The sequence below is a fragment of the Numenius arquata genome, chromosome 3 (assembly GCF_964106895.1).
Source record: "Numenius arquata chromosome 3, bNumArq3.hap1.1, whole genome shotgun sequence".
In the NCBI taxonomy this organism is placed as follows: domain Eukaryota; kingdom Metazoa; phylum Chordata; class Aves; order Charadriiformes; family Scolopacidae; genus Numenius; species Numenius arquata.
Window position 1 is genome coordinate 40432736 of NC_133578.1, and position 16306 is coordinate 40449041.

Below are 16306 nucleotides of genomic sequence, written 5' to 3' on the forward strand. Positions count from 1 at the left end.
CGAGGACAGGCTGAGGGAGCTGGGGTTGTTCAGCCTGGAGAAGAGGAGGCTCCGGGGAGACCTCATAGCGGCCTTCCAGTACCTGAGGGGGGCCTACAGGAAGGCTGGGGAGGGTCTGTTTACAAGGGCCTGCAGTGACAGGACGAGGGGCAATGGTTTTAAGCTGGAGAAGGGGAGATTTAGATTGGATATTAGGAAAAAGTTCTTTACCGTGAGGGTGGTGGAACACTGGAACAGGTTGCCCAGGGAGGTGGTTGAGGCCCCTTCCCTTGAGATATTCAAGGTGAAGCTCAACGAGGCCCTGGGCAACCTGGTCTAGTTGGGGGTGTCCCTGCTGACTGCGGGGAGGTCGGACTAGATGACCTGGGGAGGTTGGACTAGATGACCTTTGGAGGTCCCTTCCAGCCTGGACCAATCTATGAATTTATGACAGTAAGTGTTACAGTTCCTGGCGGTACAGCCCAAATCTTCAGTGTGTCTAAAGTCCATAGCACAGTACTGATTTTAATGGGATTACTCAGACTTCAGGTTTAAACACATACTTAAGAGCCGTCCTGGATCAGAGCTAATAGTTTGGTATTGTGCTGTCCCTACACTGTTGCCTTTCATATCACCAAGCCCATTTTTAAAAGCAGCCCAGAGCTGGTAGGCAATTTCTTTCACCCTATTTTGGCCAGCCAGCAGAACTGCCATTTACCCCCACCATTGCACTTGGTGAGCAGAGAGCACTGGAAGAAGGTTCCCTGAGCTCACCCCAAAGTCGCAAGACACTGAACAGCCTCAGCACCTACCGTACCAGAGTCATTTTTCGTGGCTCTGCAAGCCTCCATCACTGCTGTATGCTAGGACAGGTTCGTGCTGCAGGGGGGGACACAGTAAGCTCCAATACCCACGGCGCCTGCGCATAGCAGCACAGGTCCAGATGGACCAGCACCACATAGCCCACCCTGATGAGTTTCAGAGGGAAAAAACAGCTGAGGTTCAACAAGGGCAAGTGTAGGGTCCTGCACCAATATAGGTTAGGGGTGGATCTTCTGGAAAGCACTACTGAGGAGAAGGATCTGGGAGTCCTGGTGGATAGTAAACTATCCAAGAGCCAGCAATGTGCCCTTGTGGCCAAGAGGGCAAATGGGATCCTGGGCTGCGTAGGGAAGAGTGTGGCCAGTAGGTGGAGGGAGGTCATTCTCCCCCTCTACTCTGCACTGGTGAGGCCACAACTGGAATACTGTGTCCAGTTCTGGGCTCCCCAGTTCAAGAGAGACAGGGAACTACTGGAGAGAGTCCAGCGTAGGGCAACTAAGATGATTAAGGGATTGGAGCACCTCCCTTAAGAGGAAAGGCTGAGAGAGCTGGGACTCTTTAGCCTGGAGAAGAGAAGGCTGAGGGGAGACCTTATCTATGTTTACAAGTACCTAGAGGGTGGGTTGAGGGAGGATGGAGCTGGACTCTTTTCAGGGGTTCCCAGTGACAGGATGAAGGGCAACAGGCACAAGCTGGAACATAGGAAGTTCCATTCAAATATGAGGAAAAACTTCTTTCTGGTGAGGGTGCCAGAGCCCTGGAACAGGCTGCCCAGGGAGGCCGTGGAGTCCCCTTCTCTGGAGATCTTCAAGACCCTCCTGGATGCAGTCCTGAGTGATGTGCTCTGGGCAACCCTGCTTTAGCAGGGGAGTTGGACTAGATGATCTCTAGAGCTCCCTTCCAACTCTGACAATTCTGTGATTCCGTGAACTCCCCAGAAGCCTAGTGTGGCTGGATGAGATACAAGAGCTCGCATTTTTCATCTTTGCAGCAATAGCAACCTTGTTTTCTGGAGTGTCCCAATAACACGACATCCTCAGTTGCCTGCCTGTGACAGCAAGATCCAAGCAGCAGACAACTCACTACAAGCCTCCTCCCTGTGTTGGTGGCCTTTCATTGCCTAATTCTTCCCTCTAACATTTCAGGCTCTGCAAACAAGACGACCAGCCCAGAGCAGACAGCGCCTACTTCCATGCTTATTAAGACTAGGCAAGCTAGTTTTGCTCGCCCACAGACCTTCACCTTCCACCCCCTTATTTAATAAATTAAAAATCAGTACTTGAATATGAATGTATTGGGTTCACAGACTGACCGGGGAGATAGATCATAACGACCAGAGAGTATAAAAATTGCAAAGGAGCAGGAGAAGAAGCAGTTTTAAAGGGAGGAGAAAGAACATCCAAACCAAACACAAAGAACAAAGGAAGGGAGATAGAAACCCTTTAAGAGGTATTACAAATTCAGGTCAAGATGGGGAGATTACAGAGCTGATGTCTGCACCACAGGGCAGAGCTGATAGGGAGGCATCGCACTGGAGGTTGACTGCATTGTGGAGGGATACCCCACCGCCTGAAGCACAAACACACCAAGAGAGAGTGAGAGCTGTACAATAGCCCTTTTCCTACAGGGCTTTTTTAAGCAATATTTAATGCCGACAAGGCTAACTCGGTCTTGTTGTAATACAGCTAACTTGCTCTTGTATGAATGAGCAGCAGGGCACCGCACAAACAGGAGCTAAGAAGAGAGTGGGAACATTTCCCAGCTAGAAGTTGGAACCTAAAAGCCTAATTCCATATCTAGACTCTGGAAAAAAAATGTGTACAAAAGCTGTGTTTACTAAACCAATGCTGTACAATGCTGAGTGCCACCTGAGACCAGGTCTAGATTCTTTAAACAAAAGTGACCTGCCTTCCAGAAACACAGACATCAACAACTGCTAACCTCAGCGCAAGCCAAACTGCTCAGTACTTTCGGAAAAGTACTTCTGCGCTTCTAGGTCCCAGCATCTGGATTCAGACGGTTCAGGAAGTCAATTAGAATTAAATGACTGCCCCAAGGCCCTGTTGTAATTCAGAGAGGATGAAAAAACACTGGTAACACAGGAGTTCCCATCTTCAACTCTAAACATCCTTCAGTCACAGCTCACAAGGCGGAAGAGCCCATAGAAAGAAAATGGAGGTGCGGAGATTTATGAAAAGGGAGGCTTTATAAACATCACGGCACTCTGTTCAGGCTACGGGTCTCTGAGCTAAGTGGAAGCTTGGGCCAGTCGCAGGGAACTGTGTGGCTGGGCACTGCTTATGTACGTAAGGAAATCAATGTATATGTCTATTCCAGCAAGCACGGGGATAATGAATATAATTCATAGCCCCCTTCAGCATTGTTTCAATGAAACAGAGCATTATATAGCAGTCTGCTCCCTGGCACAACAGCAACACAACAAAATGGAACAAAACAAAGTTCATACCAAAGCAAGGAGGGACCTGATGAGGCTTTTTTGCTAATCACACTGCAGACAAAAATCTGGTGTTGGGTTGTCTAGAAAAGAGGAGAAAACTGCCAGAAAAGAGGAAAAGGAGGAAAATGAAGCAATGTAAGGGAAAATGAGGAGTGGTGCTGCTCCACCACAGGCAAACAGTGAAGGAGAGCTGAAGTCTGATGTGTGCTTGTCTGTATACAGAGTAGGTTGAACCCTTGGGGTGAATTACACCTTGCACAAATACCCATGACCTATCCAAAAGAATGAAGTGGCCTCTGTAGCTAAGCCACCATCTCAACTCCCTGTAATTAGCATGGGAACCTATTAATTTTTCCACACTACTGGGAAGAGAGGAGTTCAGGTCCCTCCAACTATGAAGCAAATTCCTTTGAAGTGCAAGCATATTTTCAGAGCTTTCTCATCTCCAGGATGGTATCTCAGAGGAAGGACAGCGCTGTGGCCCACCTTGCTCCATGCCACCTGCCCTCACACATGTTCTAGCAGCCACAGTCATCACTCATATTGAGAATTAGCCCAGATCAAGGTCTTCTCTGTTAACTGTGGGACAAAGTTTAAGGGGTTTTGCACCAGAGCAACATGCTGGGATTGAGCCAGGGAACTGGCAGAGCTAAAAGTGATTTGAGGTCCTTCATTGCGCAGACCCACAGAGGGGGGAAACTCATGTAGCAGCACACTGCCACAACAGCCAGAGGGGCACACACACATGGGTGACAAGGACCGAGGGCAACAGGCACTGCCTGCCATCCGCTTGGCAGAAGAGACACAGTCACAGAATCGTCATGGTTGGACACCTTGCACCCATCACCATCAGATGCTTTATCCCCTTTTCCAGTGGTACGGGAAAGGGGATACTATCTGCATTAATCCTTTTCTTCCAAGCTATATCGAGCATCCTGCCTCTTTTTCTCACACTGCCCTGACCAGGGTAACTCGTGCCTCAGCTGCCTCTAACACGGTAATAGCGCTCAGCACAGCAGTTACAGGAACACTCCATCTGCAGGTACAACAAGCCACAGCCTCTCTCCTAAGGCATCTCAGATATGCGCTCTGTGACTCACACTGATTTTTCCAATTAATTCTGGAGCTGTTCAAGTCCTAGCTACCCATCACAGTAAGACTGAATGGAGTATAAGTCACAGACTCTCCTATGCTGGGACCTCTCCCAGGACCACTGTGGAGCCAAAAATGAGAGCAGACTATGAGTATTTGTTCCTATGCAGTGTTGTACCACACAGCTCTGGCTCTAAACTAGACCTGAACAGCTATGCTGGTACTGGCAAACAGTCTAGAGCTCAACTGTTATGATATTATCATAGAATGGTTAGAGTTGGAAGGGACCTTAAAGATCATCCAGTTCCAACCCCCCTGCCATGGGCAAGGACACCTCCACTAGAGCAGGTTGCTCAAAGCCCCATCCAGCCTGGCCTTGAACACCTCCAGGGATGGGGCATCCACAGCTTCTCTGGGCAACCTGTTCCAGTGCTTCACCACCCTCACAGGAAAGAATTTCTTCCTCATATCTAATCTAGATCTCCCCTCTTCCAATTTAAAACCATTACCCCTTGTCCTGTCACTACACTTCCTGACAAAGAGTCCCTCTCCGGCTCTCCTGTGGGCTCCCTTCAGATATTGGAAGGCTGCTATGAGGTCTCCCCGGAGCCTTCTCTTCTCCAGGCTGAACAACCCCAGCTCTCTCAGCCTGTCTTCATAGGGGAGGTGCTCCAGCCCTCTCATCATCTTCGTGGCCCTCCGCTGGACCCGTTCCAACAGGTCCCTGTCCTTCCTGTGTTGAGGACTCCAAAGCTGGACACAGTACACCAGATGGGGTCTCACGAGCGCAGAGTTTCCTATTCCCCTAGAATATTGGCTGCAAAGAGCAGCCTTGCAGAGCACTCTGCTGCAGAGTCTATCACGGGTATCTCTGAGTGAATGCAATACACCCTGCAGTCACCTCCACAGGGGTGGTGAAATCTGGGTGAAAATTCTGAGGTGAAGGGTAAGATGTGCTTCACTGAGAAGTGTGCAGGCAGCAAATTCCCAGGCAGAAAGAATTCGGTGGATTTTAAGACCAGACCCAAGAGCACAGTTTCCTTCCATGAAGAAGGATAAATATCTGTAAATGAGGCATGGCTTTTGCAGCCCACTGGTTGTCCCTTAGAAAGCCAGGAGGAGCAGAGCCCTAGGTCTAACAGGAGAGCAAGTTTTCTACCACATCTCCTCCACAGCACTAAAGAGCAGGGTTTCTGAATGAGTGGACAACTAACCACACCCAAGAGAGCTTCTACAGAGAATAATGATGAGGTCAAACCGACAGAAGGGGAGAGAAGGAGAATAGAAAAGGAAGAAATTGGGTGGGGAGGGCGTGACAGGGTGTGACAGTGCTAGTTAAAGCAAGGAGTGTAATTGGGCTTCTCTGTAGACTGAGTGGGTTGAGCCCTGAGGGACAGATTGTATCTCACACACAATTCCCATAACTTGCAAAAACCTGCAGTGATGGAAATGGACTTTTGTCCCTACTCAGTTTAGAAAACAGGTGATACAGGCACAAAAAACCTGGAAGATTCCATCAAACCCAGTTCACCGGATTTCACGATGGAGGCTTCCAATCCAGAGCTTCCTATTCCACAGGTATGCCACAAAACATATCCCAGTACCTTCTAGCAAATGCAAAGGCTGTAATAAAAAGGTCAAAAGCCATGACTGTGATGTGCATAGTAATTTGGATGAGGATTTTGCGTGGTTAGATTCTCAGATCATCACAGGAACTGTATATGCAGAGAAAGAGAAACCTTGTTTTCATTTCTCCTGATAATAATCTCTGCTGACCTGGAAATACATCATCAAACAGATGCCTGGAAGAAAGAGAGGTGGTTTTTTGACTCTTAGATACTAGGTGCTTTAGTTGTGAAGAAAACTATATATCAGATGAATTTCAGCTCCTTGTTTTCCTCAGTTCTTAATTTTCCTATAAGCATCCTCTTGACTGGTGACATTTATTTGGCATGTCGTTTCCCTTTGGAGTTCAGTCTGGCACAAGCTCCCATTGCATTAGGTACTACGCAACATAATTCAAAGCAAGCAACTCACTCTTGCAGGAAGCTCTTGCCATTTGTTCATTCTTGACTGATACTTGCTAGGTAACTTCTCTACATAATCCTCAATTTATTGAATGTGTATTAGACATCCTTCAGAAGAACTTACTGTCTCGAATTTGAGCTGTTTTAATTGAGCAAATAATCGATTTCATGATATTTCTCTGGCCCTGAATACATGAGATAAGCGTACAGACTGAGATCTTCCATGGGGTTATCTCTAAGGTTTCAAAACTCAGTGTCTCAGTAGCTTATTCTATCTCTGTGCCATTGATTCTGTGCTTCCTGACTTTTGTCCACCTGCAATAATCTCTTGACAGCAGAAGTAGAAACAGCTTCTTGTTGCTACTTAACAATTGTGTCTTTTAAGGCAGGCACTAGAACCCAGCATAAAGTGAATTTATGATTCCTGTTCAAAACAAACAAAAAATCCCTCCTGCAATAGTTTTCCTAGATGTGTCCACCCGTGCTTTTTTTTTTTCCTATCAGAAAAGAAAGTTCCCAAATGATCTCTCTTTTGCTTTTCTATCAAAATACTGATACATTTTTTCCAGTTGTCAAAAAGAGAGGGTAATTGTCAAGTGGCTATTCTTGTTTAACTAGAAAAGCAGCAGAAAGAATTAACCAGAGCTGTTTGATGCTCTGGTTAACGTTCTTCATCTCCTTGGGTTTCTTAGGTGGTCTCTGAACGTCTGGAGCAAAAGAATGCACCAATTAATAACCATTACTTTCCAGCATAAAAACCTCTCTTGCAATAGCAAGTTCCTATCATCCACTTCTAAGAGAGACAGACACCTACCTGCATACTTAATGAGACTTGTCCCAAAATAGAATTCATCTATGGAAGAAGAGGGAACTAGTCCAAAGATACTGCCCAATCTTCTCCTCTCTTGCAAAGCACAACCGATGGAGCTACTTGCTGTTCCTAAGAACGTTCCTTCCAATCCATTAATTCAGAGATGCAACCATCCAGAGCAAACACGCTCCAAATAAATATACATTCAAACTAATAGCCATGTAAAGTAAAAGAATAAACATTTTACCATCTAGCTGGCTCTCTTGACATTTATCTTACCTGGCTTATCAGGGAGAGGAAATACAACCGATGGAGCAGCGTGGGAGGACTGCCATTTCCACACTTGGCAAAATCTTGGGGTTTTCACAAAGTACAACATGTCCTGTCTTGCCTGCTCCAACTGGTTCAAGGGAATTTGGGCAGAACGTAAAACATGTAACATGCCTAACAGTGGCTTTTGCTGGCAGGAGATGGGCTTGGGGTTAAAAGACCACCCTAAAATACCAAAAATGTCCTTATCCATTAAAAACTTCCTATGATACTTTCCAAAAGTCACTTACTCTGGCTTTCCATCCCTGCTACAAAATGAGGTACACAAACCATTAGTCAGATTAGCCTGCAAGCTCTCTGGGACAATGGCTTTTCTAATTGTATATCTAGTATTTGTCACAATATAGCCCTTCTTCATACAGAAACAGACTTTTTAATCAGCGAATCACTCACTTCACTAACAGGGTTGAGCATTTCCAGCGCACACACACGTCATCAAGTACAGATCCCTCACAGCCACGTTTTACACATCTGATAGATAGCTACAAACACTGGAAACCAGCTGCTTGTCCTGACTGCTGTCAGAGTATGTCTCCTCTCCCCCTGCATCAGTCTCCCTTCCCCAAATACAAAAATCCAACATTGCTCCTGCCAGGGCTTTGTTCTTGGCAAGTTGATGACAGCCTGATGCAGATCATCCAAGGTGGTGTCTCTCCTATGAATCAGGTGTTGCAAGTCTGTTAGCAAAGTAATTTTTGAGGCCCTATTCCTACCCTGTGCTGTGAAACTATGGGTCTCAATAACAGCCCTCAGCACAGCTTTGTGCTGTAGCACATGGACGTAATTCAGCAGAGTAAGTGTGCAACATGAAGCAAGGATCTTGCGAACTCTTTCAGGGTCTCCGCAATAATGCCGAGGAACCCCTCTAAATGAGTAGATAATAAAGACAGTGTAGCTCCACCATTGATTTCTTCCAACTCAAAGGTAGGCTATCACTGAAAAGAGGGGCCCAGCCCTTTCATCTACTCCCCTCCCCTGGGACTGCTCTTGTGAGGCCACAGAGAGCAGAATCAGGGATTTTATCCAACTCAAGATGAACAACTGCGGAAGAGAAAAAGTCTTCCAACTGGATAAACTCCTTGCTCTTTTTTACCACATAACTTAATGAACAACTGTGACCAGTGTTGGGGACGTGCTTCCTCTGATGGTGATAAGGACTCCCTAAGTCAGTGTAAGTTTTTTAATAGCGAGCTCAAGCGCACCCATGCTCCGAGATGCAGGCATGTTCTCCTAACCCAAGAAATAAGGCTTGCAAGTAAAAGCCAGCTTATGCAAACTCTTCACCCATTTAACCACCACCAAATATTCACCCACCCAAAGAGCTGCTCTTTGACTTGCTAGAAAGGGCTCACATACACCATCAGGTCACACGAGCCAAACAAGTTACCACTCTTCAGCTGGGCCTTAGTAGTAACTGCCTGAATAGGTGCTTTTTTCCTGTAGCACACACAAGGCAAAATCTTTCATGTTGACCAATCTCGTGTTTGCTACCTCACCTTCACAGTCCCCCTTGAAGCCTATGCCTTTACTCACTTTACTGAATAAGATCCCCCCCCCAGCTGCTCTCTTCTCCCTCAGTTTATCATGTAGATTTATATTGCTGCCTACAACAGCAGTATCTGAGTGCATCTCGATGAGACAGTTCTTTAAAGTTGTTTGCTAATTATAAAACTAATTTGAAAAAAAAAAAAAACCAACCATAAACAGAAACAACCTCAGAGGAACACAGACATTTTATTTACAGCATGCTGCATCCCAGGAAATCTCCACTGGAAACTACAAAGAACCAAATTTGTAAAAGTAACAAAACGCATCAGATTAACACATCAGTCACTGAAATGAGAACTACACCCCAAAGACGTAAAAAAAAACCCAGTTACTTACAGTTTGGCTGTGGTTCTGGAGGGAATTTGAGACGGATAATGGCCAAGATTATGAAAACAACCACAGGCCAGGAAATTAAAATGAACGACCATACCTATAAAACAGCAATGAAAATATATTGGTTATGTTTGTCATATTGATGTGTCCCAGAGTTTGTCTGGAACGTACAAGTACGACCCAAAATAAGTTATAAGATGCATTGTAAATCACGTCTGTCTTGGTATGCATACTATTAAAACCTAAGTATTATCTACGCAGGAAGAAAAACTACGTAAGATTTTAAGAGCAAATAACAAGCCTGAAAATAACACGAGCCTTCCTGTACTTCAGTTCGGCTGATAATTATGGGGGCCAGTGTTCACACAGCTTTGAGCCACCGCTATGTAATAGTAAAAGCACGCTCAGAAGGACAAGACTTTTGGACATACCGATCGCAAGATAAGAGCTCAAGTGTGAAAAAGTTGGTTTCACTTTCAGTGAACGGCACTGCTGAAACAATGGGTAAAGACGACTTTGATTTAATTATACCCCAAAATTAAAGTGTTTGACAAGTGAATTGCCAAGCCTACAGCATTTTATTTTTCCCCAAAAAAAGTTTCACTGTTCTTCACAAGCAGTAGTTCAGCCTCACGGTAGAGCTGAAAGAAAGGATTTTCATTGTAGTAATTTGCATGGTAGGCAGCTCAAGCATGGTGAAGGAAGGGGTTTATGGAGTTATGAAACCAGTCAGCTGGAGAAGTCACATTTGAACACCAGTCACCAGGATCTGTCATATGGGCTTCTGACCCCAGCAACCTAACCCTCTGGCACCCTTCCATTTCCAGACTTTAGCAGTCCATGTAGATGAGCTGAGATGAAAGAGAGATGATGTAAAATTGGTCTTGCACAGTGGAAAAAACATGAATATAGAGCTCAATATTATAGACCTCGTCTCTGACATGAGGTTTGACCGTTCCAATGGACGAGAATGAAGAAAATATCTGCTAATCATCTAGTGTAGTAAACCAATCAAGGTAGGAGGCCCAAAGTCAGTCTTAAAACTACAAGCCTTGGAGTTTTGTAAGCTAGAAAAATGCAATTATTCTATTAATCAACTGCTTTTGCACTAGCTGGCTAGCTTGCTACTGTGCTTACTAGATTAGAGTTTTCCATCCATCAGTAGTTAAGCTCAAACTACTCTGGGCTGCAAAATTGCTGTGCTATCTTCATGCCAATTTTTGAAACCGCAAAGATGTCTTTCTTCAAAATCGTCCCATTTTTCATCGTTGTGTTGCTATTTTTTTCAGATCAGCACATATTACCCAAACCTGTTTTTCCAAAGTAATTCCAAGCCCGTAACAGTGTTTTCATTTCCTGTAACACTTACTGGAACATAAAAACAAACAAACAGACAGACAGACAAACAAATCCCTGAGAGCAATTCAGCTTAAAGATGGTTGTTTTACAGCAACTCCATCCCCATCATCCCTGATGAGATGACACAGCCGTGAAAGCAGGAGCAAGATTCATGCCCCAAAATGGGCAACTGACAGACATCAAACCACAAGGCACCTCCCCACGCATCCCTTCAGAGAGGGTACTCGTATAATCTCAGCATTCAGCAACATTTTCGTTTTTACAGAGAGTACTCTTCCTGCCTTTTATATATACACGGCCATCTTATAAGAAGATTCATCACTGAAACTAACACCTTTTTGCAATTTTTTTTATATCACATGCTTTCCCTATAATCAGTCCCCAAACACACTATTTAACTCTGATTAATTCCCATGCAAACGGTATTATTAACATATCCTCCTTGTTTAGTACCACGTAGGCTAAAGTAAAATTATGGGGTAACAGCACAGAAATCGATATTAGTCAGAGGCTGCCTAAAGGAAGGGCAAGAGATCTGTCATACTCTTTGGGAAGAAATGAATGCTGATTGTCTCTACTTAGGGAAAATTTTGTAGCCCTCCATTTGGATCTAAAATGGTGCTTCTACTCCACACTTTCCAGACAGCTCTTCCCTTAGTATCTCTGTCCTTTGACTTAATTGGATTTAATAGTAGCTGGGTACATCAGTTGCAACATAACAGCATTCCCGCTCTCCCAGGCATTTCTAGTTAACAAAAACAAGACAACCACCCTGGCCAACCTGATTGCAGGTGGAACATGGTGACTTGAACGGAGCAAAAACCAACCTCAGTTTGGCTCCTTGGGACATGAAGTACTTCGTGATGTAGGTTGCATAATCCCTTCGTTGTTGGATTATTTCACTGCTAAAAGTACATTTAATTGCTCAGACCTTACTTAGTATCTCTGGATGCAGCCACATTTTCTCTCCCTCCTGCCTCTGTTTAAATAACCAAGCTGCCTAGAAGTGACAGATGGAAAGCAACAGAAGTGCAAGAGGCACCGATTTCTCCAGTTCCCCTTGGTACACAGGCCAAGCCTTGCTCCTGAGAAGGCTGCCACCGAAACTCATGACCATTCCTTTCTCATAACCTGTACTGAGGCACACAGTATGCCTCGATGCAGAGCTTCAGCTGATTTCAACAAATTGACAGCCAAGCAAGCTGTAGCTCTCCCCACGCTGCACAGGTAGAGGCAGTCTCTCCAGGGGCTCTGCAGAAAGCTCGCAGAGGAAATAAAGCGTAAAGCAAAAAGGCAGAAGCAAATCTGTTTACCAGCCCTGGAGAGGTTGATAAACAGCAGGAAAGCACTCGAGTTTGCGGGGGGGGGAGGACGGGGGCTGCCTGGTGTCAGGCTGTTTGGTGACATACCAATCAGCCCCAGCAAGGACAGCCAACACCATTGCGGTGGCAGGTACCACCTTCATAGGTTATCCAAAACTGAGAAGCACAACAGAATGCTTCCCTCACAAAACAAGCACACTAAAAAAAAAAAAAAAAAAAAAAAGCTTTCTAAATGCCTGGTCCATAAGCGAAATCAGATTACACAGGTGAAAAACCACAAGCAGGGGGACAGAAAAATCAGGAGGTGTTTGTGAGCAGAGATCTGGGTTTTCCTCCTCACACCCTTCTCCAGACCGAGCAAGCTCCCCAATTTGCAGCAAGAGAGGGAAATGAAGGAGGGTAGCAGGGGATATCTGTGGTGATCAGTAGTGGCCAGATTTTTAATTTAATGGACATTTAAATTCGACAGAATTGATATTTCAACTCCACAGGAAACCAGAATTAAAGCGAGTGAGACTGTGTGGTCAGGAGTACAGGCAGGGGTTACGTCACCATTTGCTCTGGGTACAGAAGAGCTGGAAGAGACCCAAGCTTTCTGCTTTTAACAAGGCTGCTGGAATTTCTCTTGAGAAATCAGAGGTAATTTATTTGGATTCCTCTGCATCTCAGAAAAAGTCTCCTGTATCTTCAGCACCAGTGAAGGATACACTACTTTAAACCACACAGCAAATCCACAGCTCCTACGGAGGATCACAAGGAGTCAGATGAACCCGGCACCTATCTGGATCAGGCTCCAAAACTACGAGGCAGGACAGACCTTGCAGAAGCACGTGGTGATATGAGGCGTTTCACTCCATCCTCATATCACACCCTCCACGACCGTTTCTCTTCTGTCAGCATTTTCTGTACCTGCCAAAGCTTCCAGTCAACACAAAAGTTGAAAAACCATTGCATTTGGATTCCTAGCAAGAGGATAGGTTGCAATACAAGTCCATCAACGGCAGCATGCTTCTGCTCAAATTACAGTGCAGCTGTATTGAAACCAGCCCGGGACAAAACTACTGAGAATGCTTTGCCTGTACATGCAATGCCACCCAAAAGAACATTTGCCTCCCTGACACTGGTGCTGACAATGGTTTATCTTTTGGAAAGAAAGACTATGTGGGGTGTCTAATTTGCAACACACTGGACTGCACTGGAAATCTCTCCTACCTACATCTCTGAGAGCTACCTTTTTCTTTGTCCATCCTTTACAAAAGGCTCTAGACAAGAGCACCCTCCTAGTCCCCCAGGGACCCCTTGGAGGCTGTAACACTGACCATGGGGTCTACTCACATGGGAGCAGATCCAGAACTGCAGCCTTAATTCAGATCTGCCCATGAGGTTGTGCATGGCTTTGTTTGCACGGACCACTGCCCCAGGGAAACAACAGTGGCATCCTTGGTACTCAGTTTGGATTCCTGAGCCCTCTTGCATGAGCTCCAATGCAAGACCCAATCGCTTTGGCTTAAAAAGACCCACCTTCACTTCCATGCCATTCCCTTCCCTCCCTCTGCCTCTATCATCAGCCTTCAAAATATTTCTATTTCAATACTGTGACCTTCCTCTCCTGCAGTGTCCCTCTTGCTCCTCAGCTCCTGCGATTTCCAGGTCCCCCTCCTCTACTGCTTTGTTTTCACACTCACCGGCTGCCTCTTGACACTCAGCCAGTTCTTCCACAGCAGGATCCTCAAGTGCTGAGAGAGCGCAGCCATCCTTGGCTAACCCAACCGAAAACGAACGGGCTGCGTGTCCTTCCTCCCCAGGCTTAGGAGGCAAAAGCGAAGGCTCTAACCCAAATGGGCATCCAGTGTCCGATATCCAAGCCTCTGCCTCTTCCCCACAGCATAGCTCTGAAGCAGCTACTTCATCCACTTGTGGCTGCTGTACTCCCAGTAACTGTAGCTCTTGTCCTCACAGCAATAGCTCCTAGCAAATTCAACAGGTTATTCTTCTCCAGGCAGGCAGGCAGGCAGGCAGACGCAGAAGCCTGCCTCCACTTGTGTTAATTACAATATCCAGCCTCTCCTGGCTGCCCGCTGTTCAAGCCCTAACCGATAAAATGGATAGCATTCCAAAAAGATGCTTCTGCTTAAACAAAAGGTGATGCATGCCTCCTCCTCCTCCTCCTCCTCCCCATGATGAAACTACCTGTCTGCCCACACACCGCTTCTGCTGGAGAGGTGTCATCAACAGCGAAGAGTTAGGCCACTTGCCAGGCCAGTCCAACTTCCCCAAGTTCACAGGGAATGGCTGGGAAGAAGAAAGTATCCACAGCATGCATCTTCCTGGCATTCCTGATTTGGAATTAGGTTGTTTTTTTTTTTTAACACTTCTGAATGTCTCGATTAAACCTACACCCATCCAGAGCTAAAACAAAAAAAAAAAAAAAAACAAAAAACCAAAACTCACAAGTTTAAAAAAAAATACATGAAAATTTCAGGGACTGATCTAATTGCTCAGCTTCCCGCATCTTCCCTTCCCTCCAGGATATCAGTTCTAGGGTTCTCACTGATTCAATGTATCACATCAAATCCACTGGAAATGGGATTGCAGTATCAGACCCCACAAAGATTTCAGAGCGCTAGCGTAGCTTGAATATTGTTATTATTCAACTGATCATTGAATTTTTCAAGCTAGTGTTAGATATCTAAAGAAACCAGCTAGGGATGAAAGGAAAGAGTAAACTGCAGGTACAGAGGGAAGCAATGACAGCAGAGGGGACTGCCCATTGCAGCAAGGACTATAACAAATCTGAGTTTTGAAACCAGATACAGACTTGTTTGATGAGCTCTGGTCACCCAGAAGAGCTCTGGTCCACCTTGGGAGAGCAGCACGTACGCTCAAGTATCCCATCCGCTAACACTGAGATCATCTTCAAAGTACCTAGGCAAGCCATGGAAGATTTCACTGCTCTCAGCATATTTCAAAAAAAGAGATCAAAAAAGATTCTCCTTCATGACATTTCTTTCAGCCATAAGCTTTGTGCCTCAAAAATGAAAAACGTCTTGAATGAGTCCTTGCCAAAGTTCACCCAGGGACAAAAGTGGAGGCCGCACCCCTGCCATCCAGAATGATCTTGGAACAGAGGAGCTTCGATCTAAGGGTTGTGAAAAGCACTGAGTAAGAGAGAGGGGAAGAGAGAGATATGCTACTCCGTGAAGAGAAATGGCTTCTCTGGATTGGTTAAGAAATACCTCAAAGGTGGGAAGAGCAGTGGATGGAGCAGTCCCTGCCCCACATAACTTCAGCCTAAATAGTCTGGACATTCCAATGGTGGGAGAGGAGCTGGAGCTAAAATGAGCCTAAAATGCTTCCCTGGTATAGTTTTGATAGTGCTGGGGAGAAACCCAAACAGCTAACCTCCTAGCTCTACATTCATATTTTTTTCTACCAAATGTCCTCGGGAGAGAGAGGGATCTCGTTTGGGTCTAGGAGTTGAGAACAAGCCCTGGTCCTCAGGACATTGCTCCAGTTCAGCCATATGTAAGAGGCACAGACGGATTTTTTGCATTTGGTCCAAACGGCATTTGCAAACTCCATTCACTTCCTCTCTGCGGCTGAAAAAAGAAATCCAAATATAGATAATTCTGCTCTGAGGGGGTAAGAGAGAAGAAATTTATAATTTCACCATTCACTGCTTTGCCAAGGTCTTTTAAGGCAAGCGTCTGATTGCTTCTTTTTGGTATTCAGTCAAACAACTGTTTCAAAAGAACACTGTGATTTGGATAATAATTTTCCCAAGCAAATGCACATCCTTACTTCCTTTGTGAACTGAGTCAACAAACATTCCCCTTAGGAAGTACCCAAAGGGTAATTTGTTCGAGTTCACCACTGTAAAACCAGAATAACTCTATGTCAGTTGGCTCTCAGAGCACCTGCACTCAAATCCCCAAACACTATACTGTTCCAGTTCGAGAACAAGATGAGAACTTCATAAAGCCATTATACCTTTTTGCTTTTTAATTCCTTTACTTAACAATTCCTGCAGATGGCACAGGAGGCTATGCAACTACATGGCCACTCCTTGACAAAGTGACCAGAATGGACAGATGTCCCAGGGACAGAGGAGAAGGGGAGGGAAAGGCCAAATTCCTCCTTCTCCAGCAAATCCTCGGTTTATTCTTCTGGTTGAAGAACTAGGACTCTTCCGGGCTGAAGGGCAAATTGTTGGTTCAGATCACAG

At 45.4% G+C, this 16306-nt stretch overlaps 1 protein-coding gene across 1 annotated transcript in view; it reads right to left on the reverse strand.

Annotated features, from left to right (window-relative positions):
• Positions 1-13835, reverse strand: part of ABCA12 (ATP binding cassette subfamily A member 12) — a 94375-nt gene extending 80540 nt beyond the window's left edge. The window contains exons 1-2 of the mRNA XM_074146031.1: positions 13767-13835; positions 9404-9497 (exon numbers count right to left, since the gene is read on the reverse strand). Of these exons, the coding sequence (XP_074002132.1) occupies positions 9404-9497; positions 13767-13835 (163 nt within the window). The remainder of the gene's footprint in view (positions 1-9403; positions 9498-13766) is intronic.
• Positions 13836-16306: the final 2471 nt, after the last annotated feature.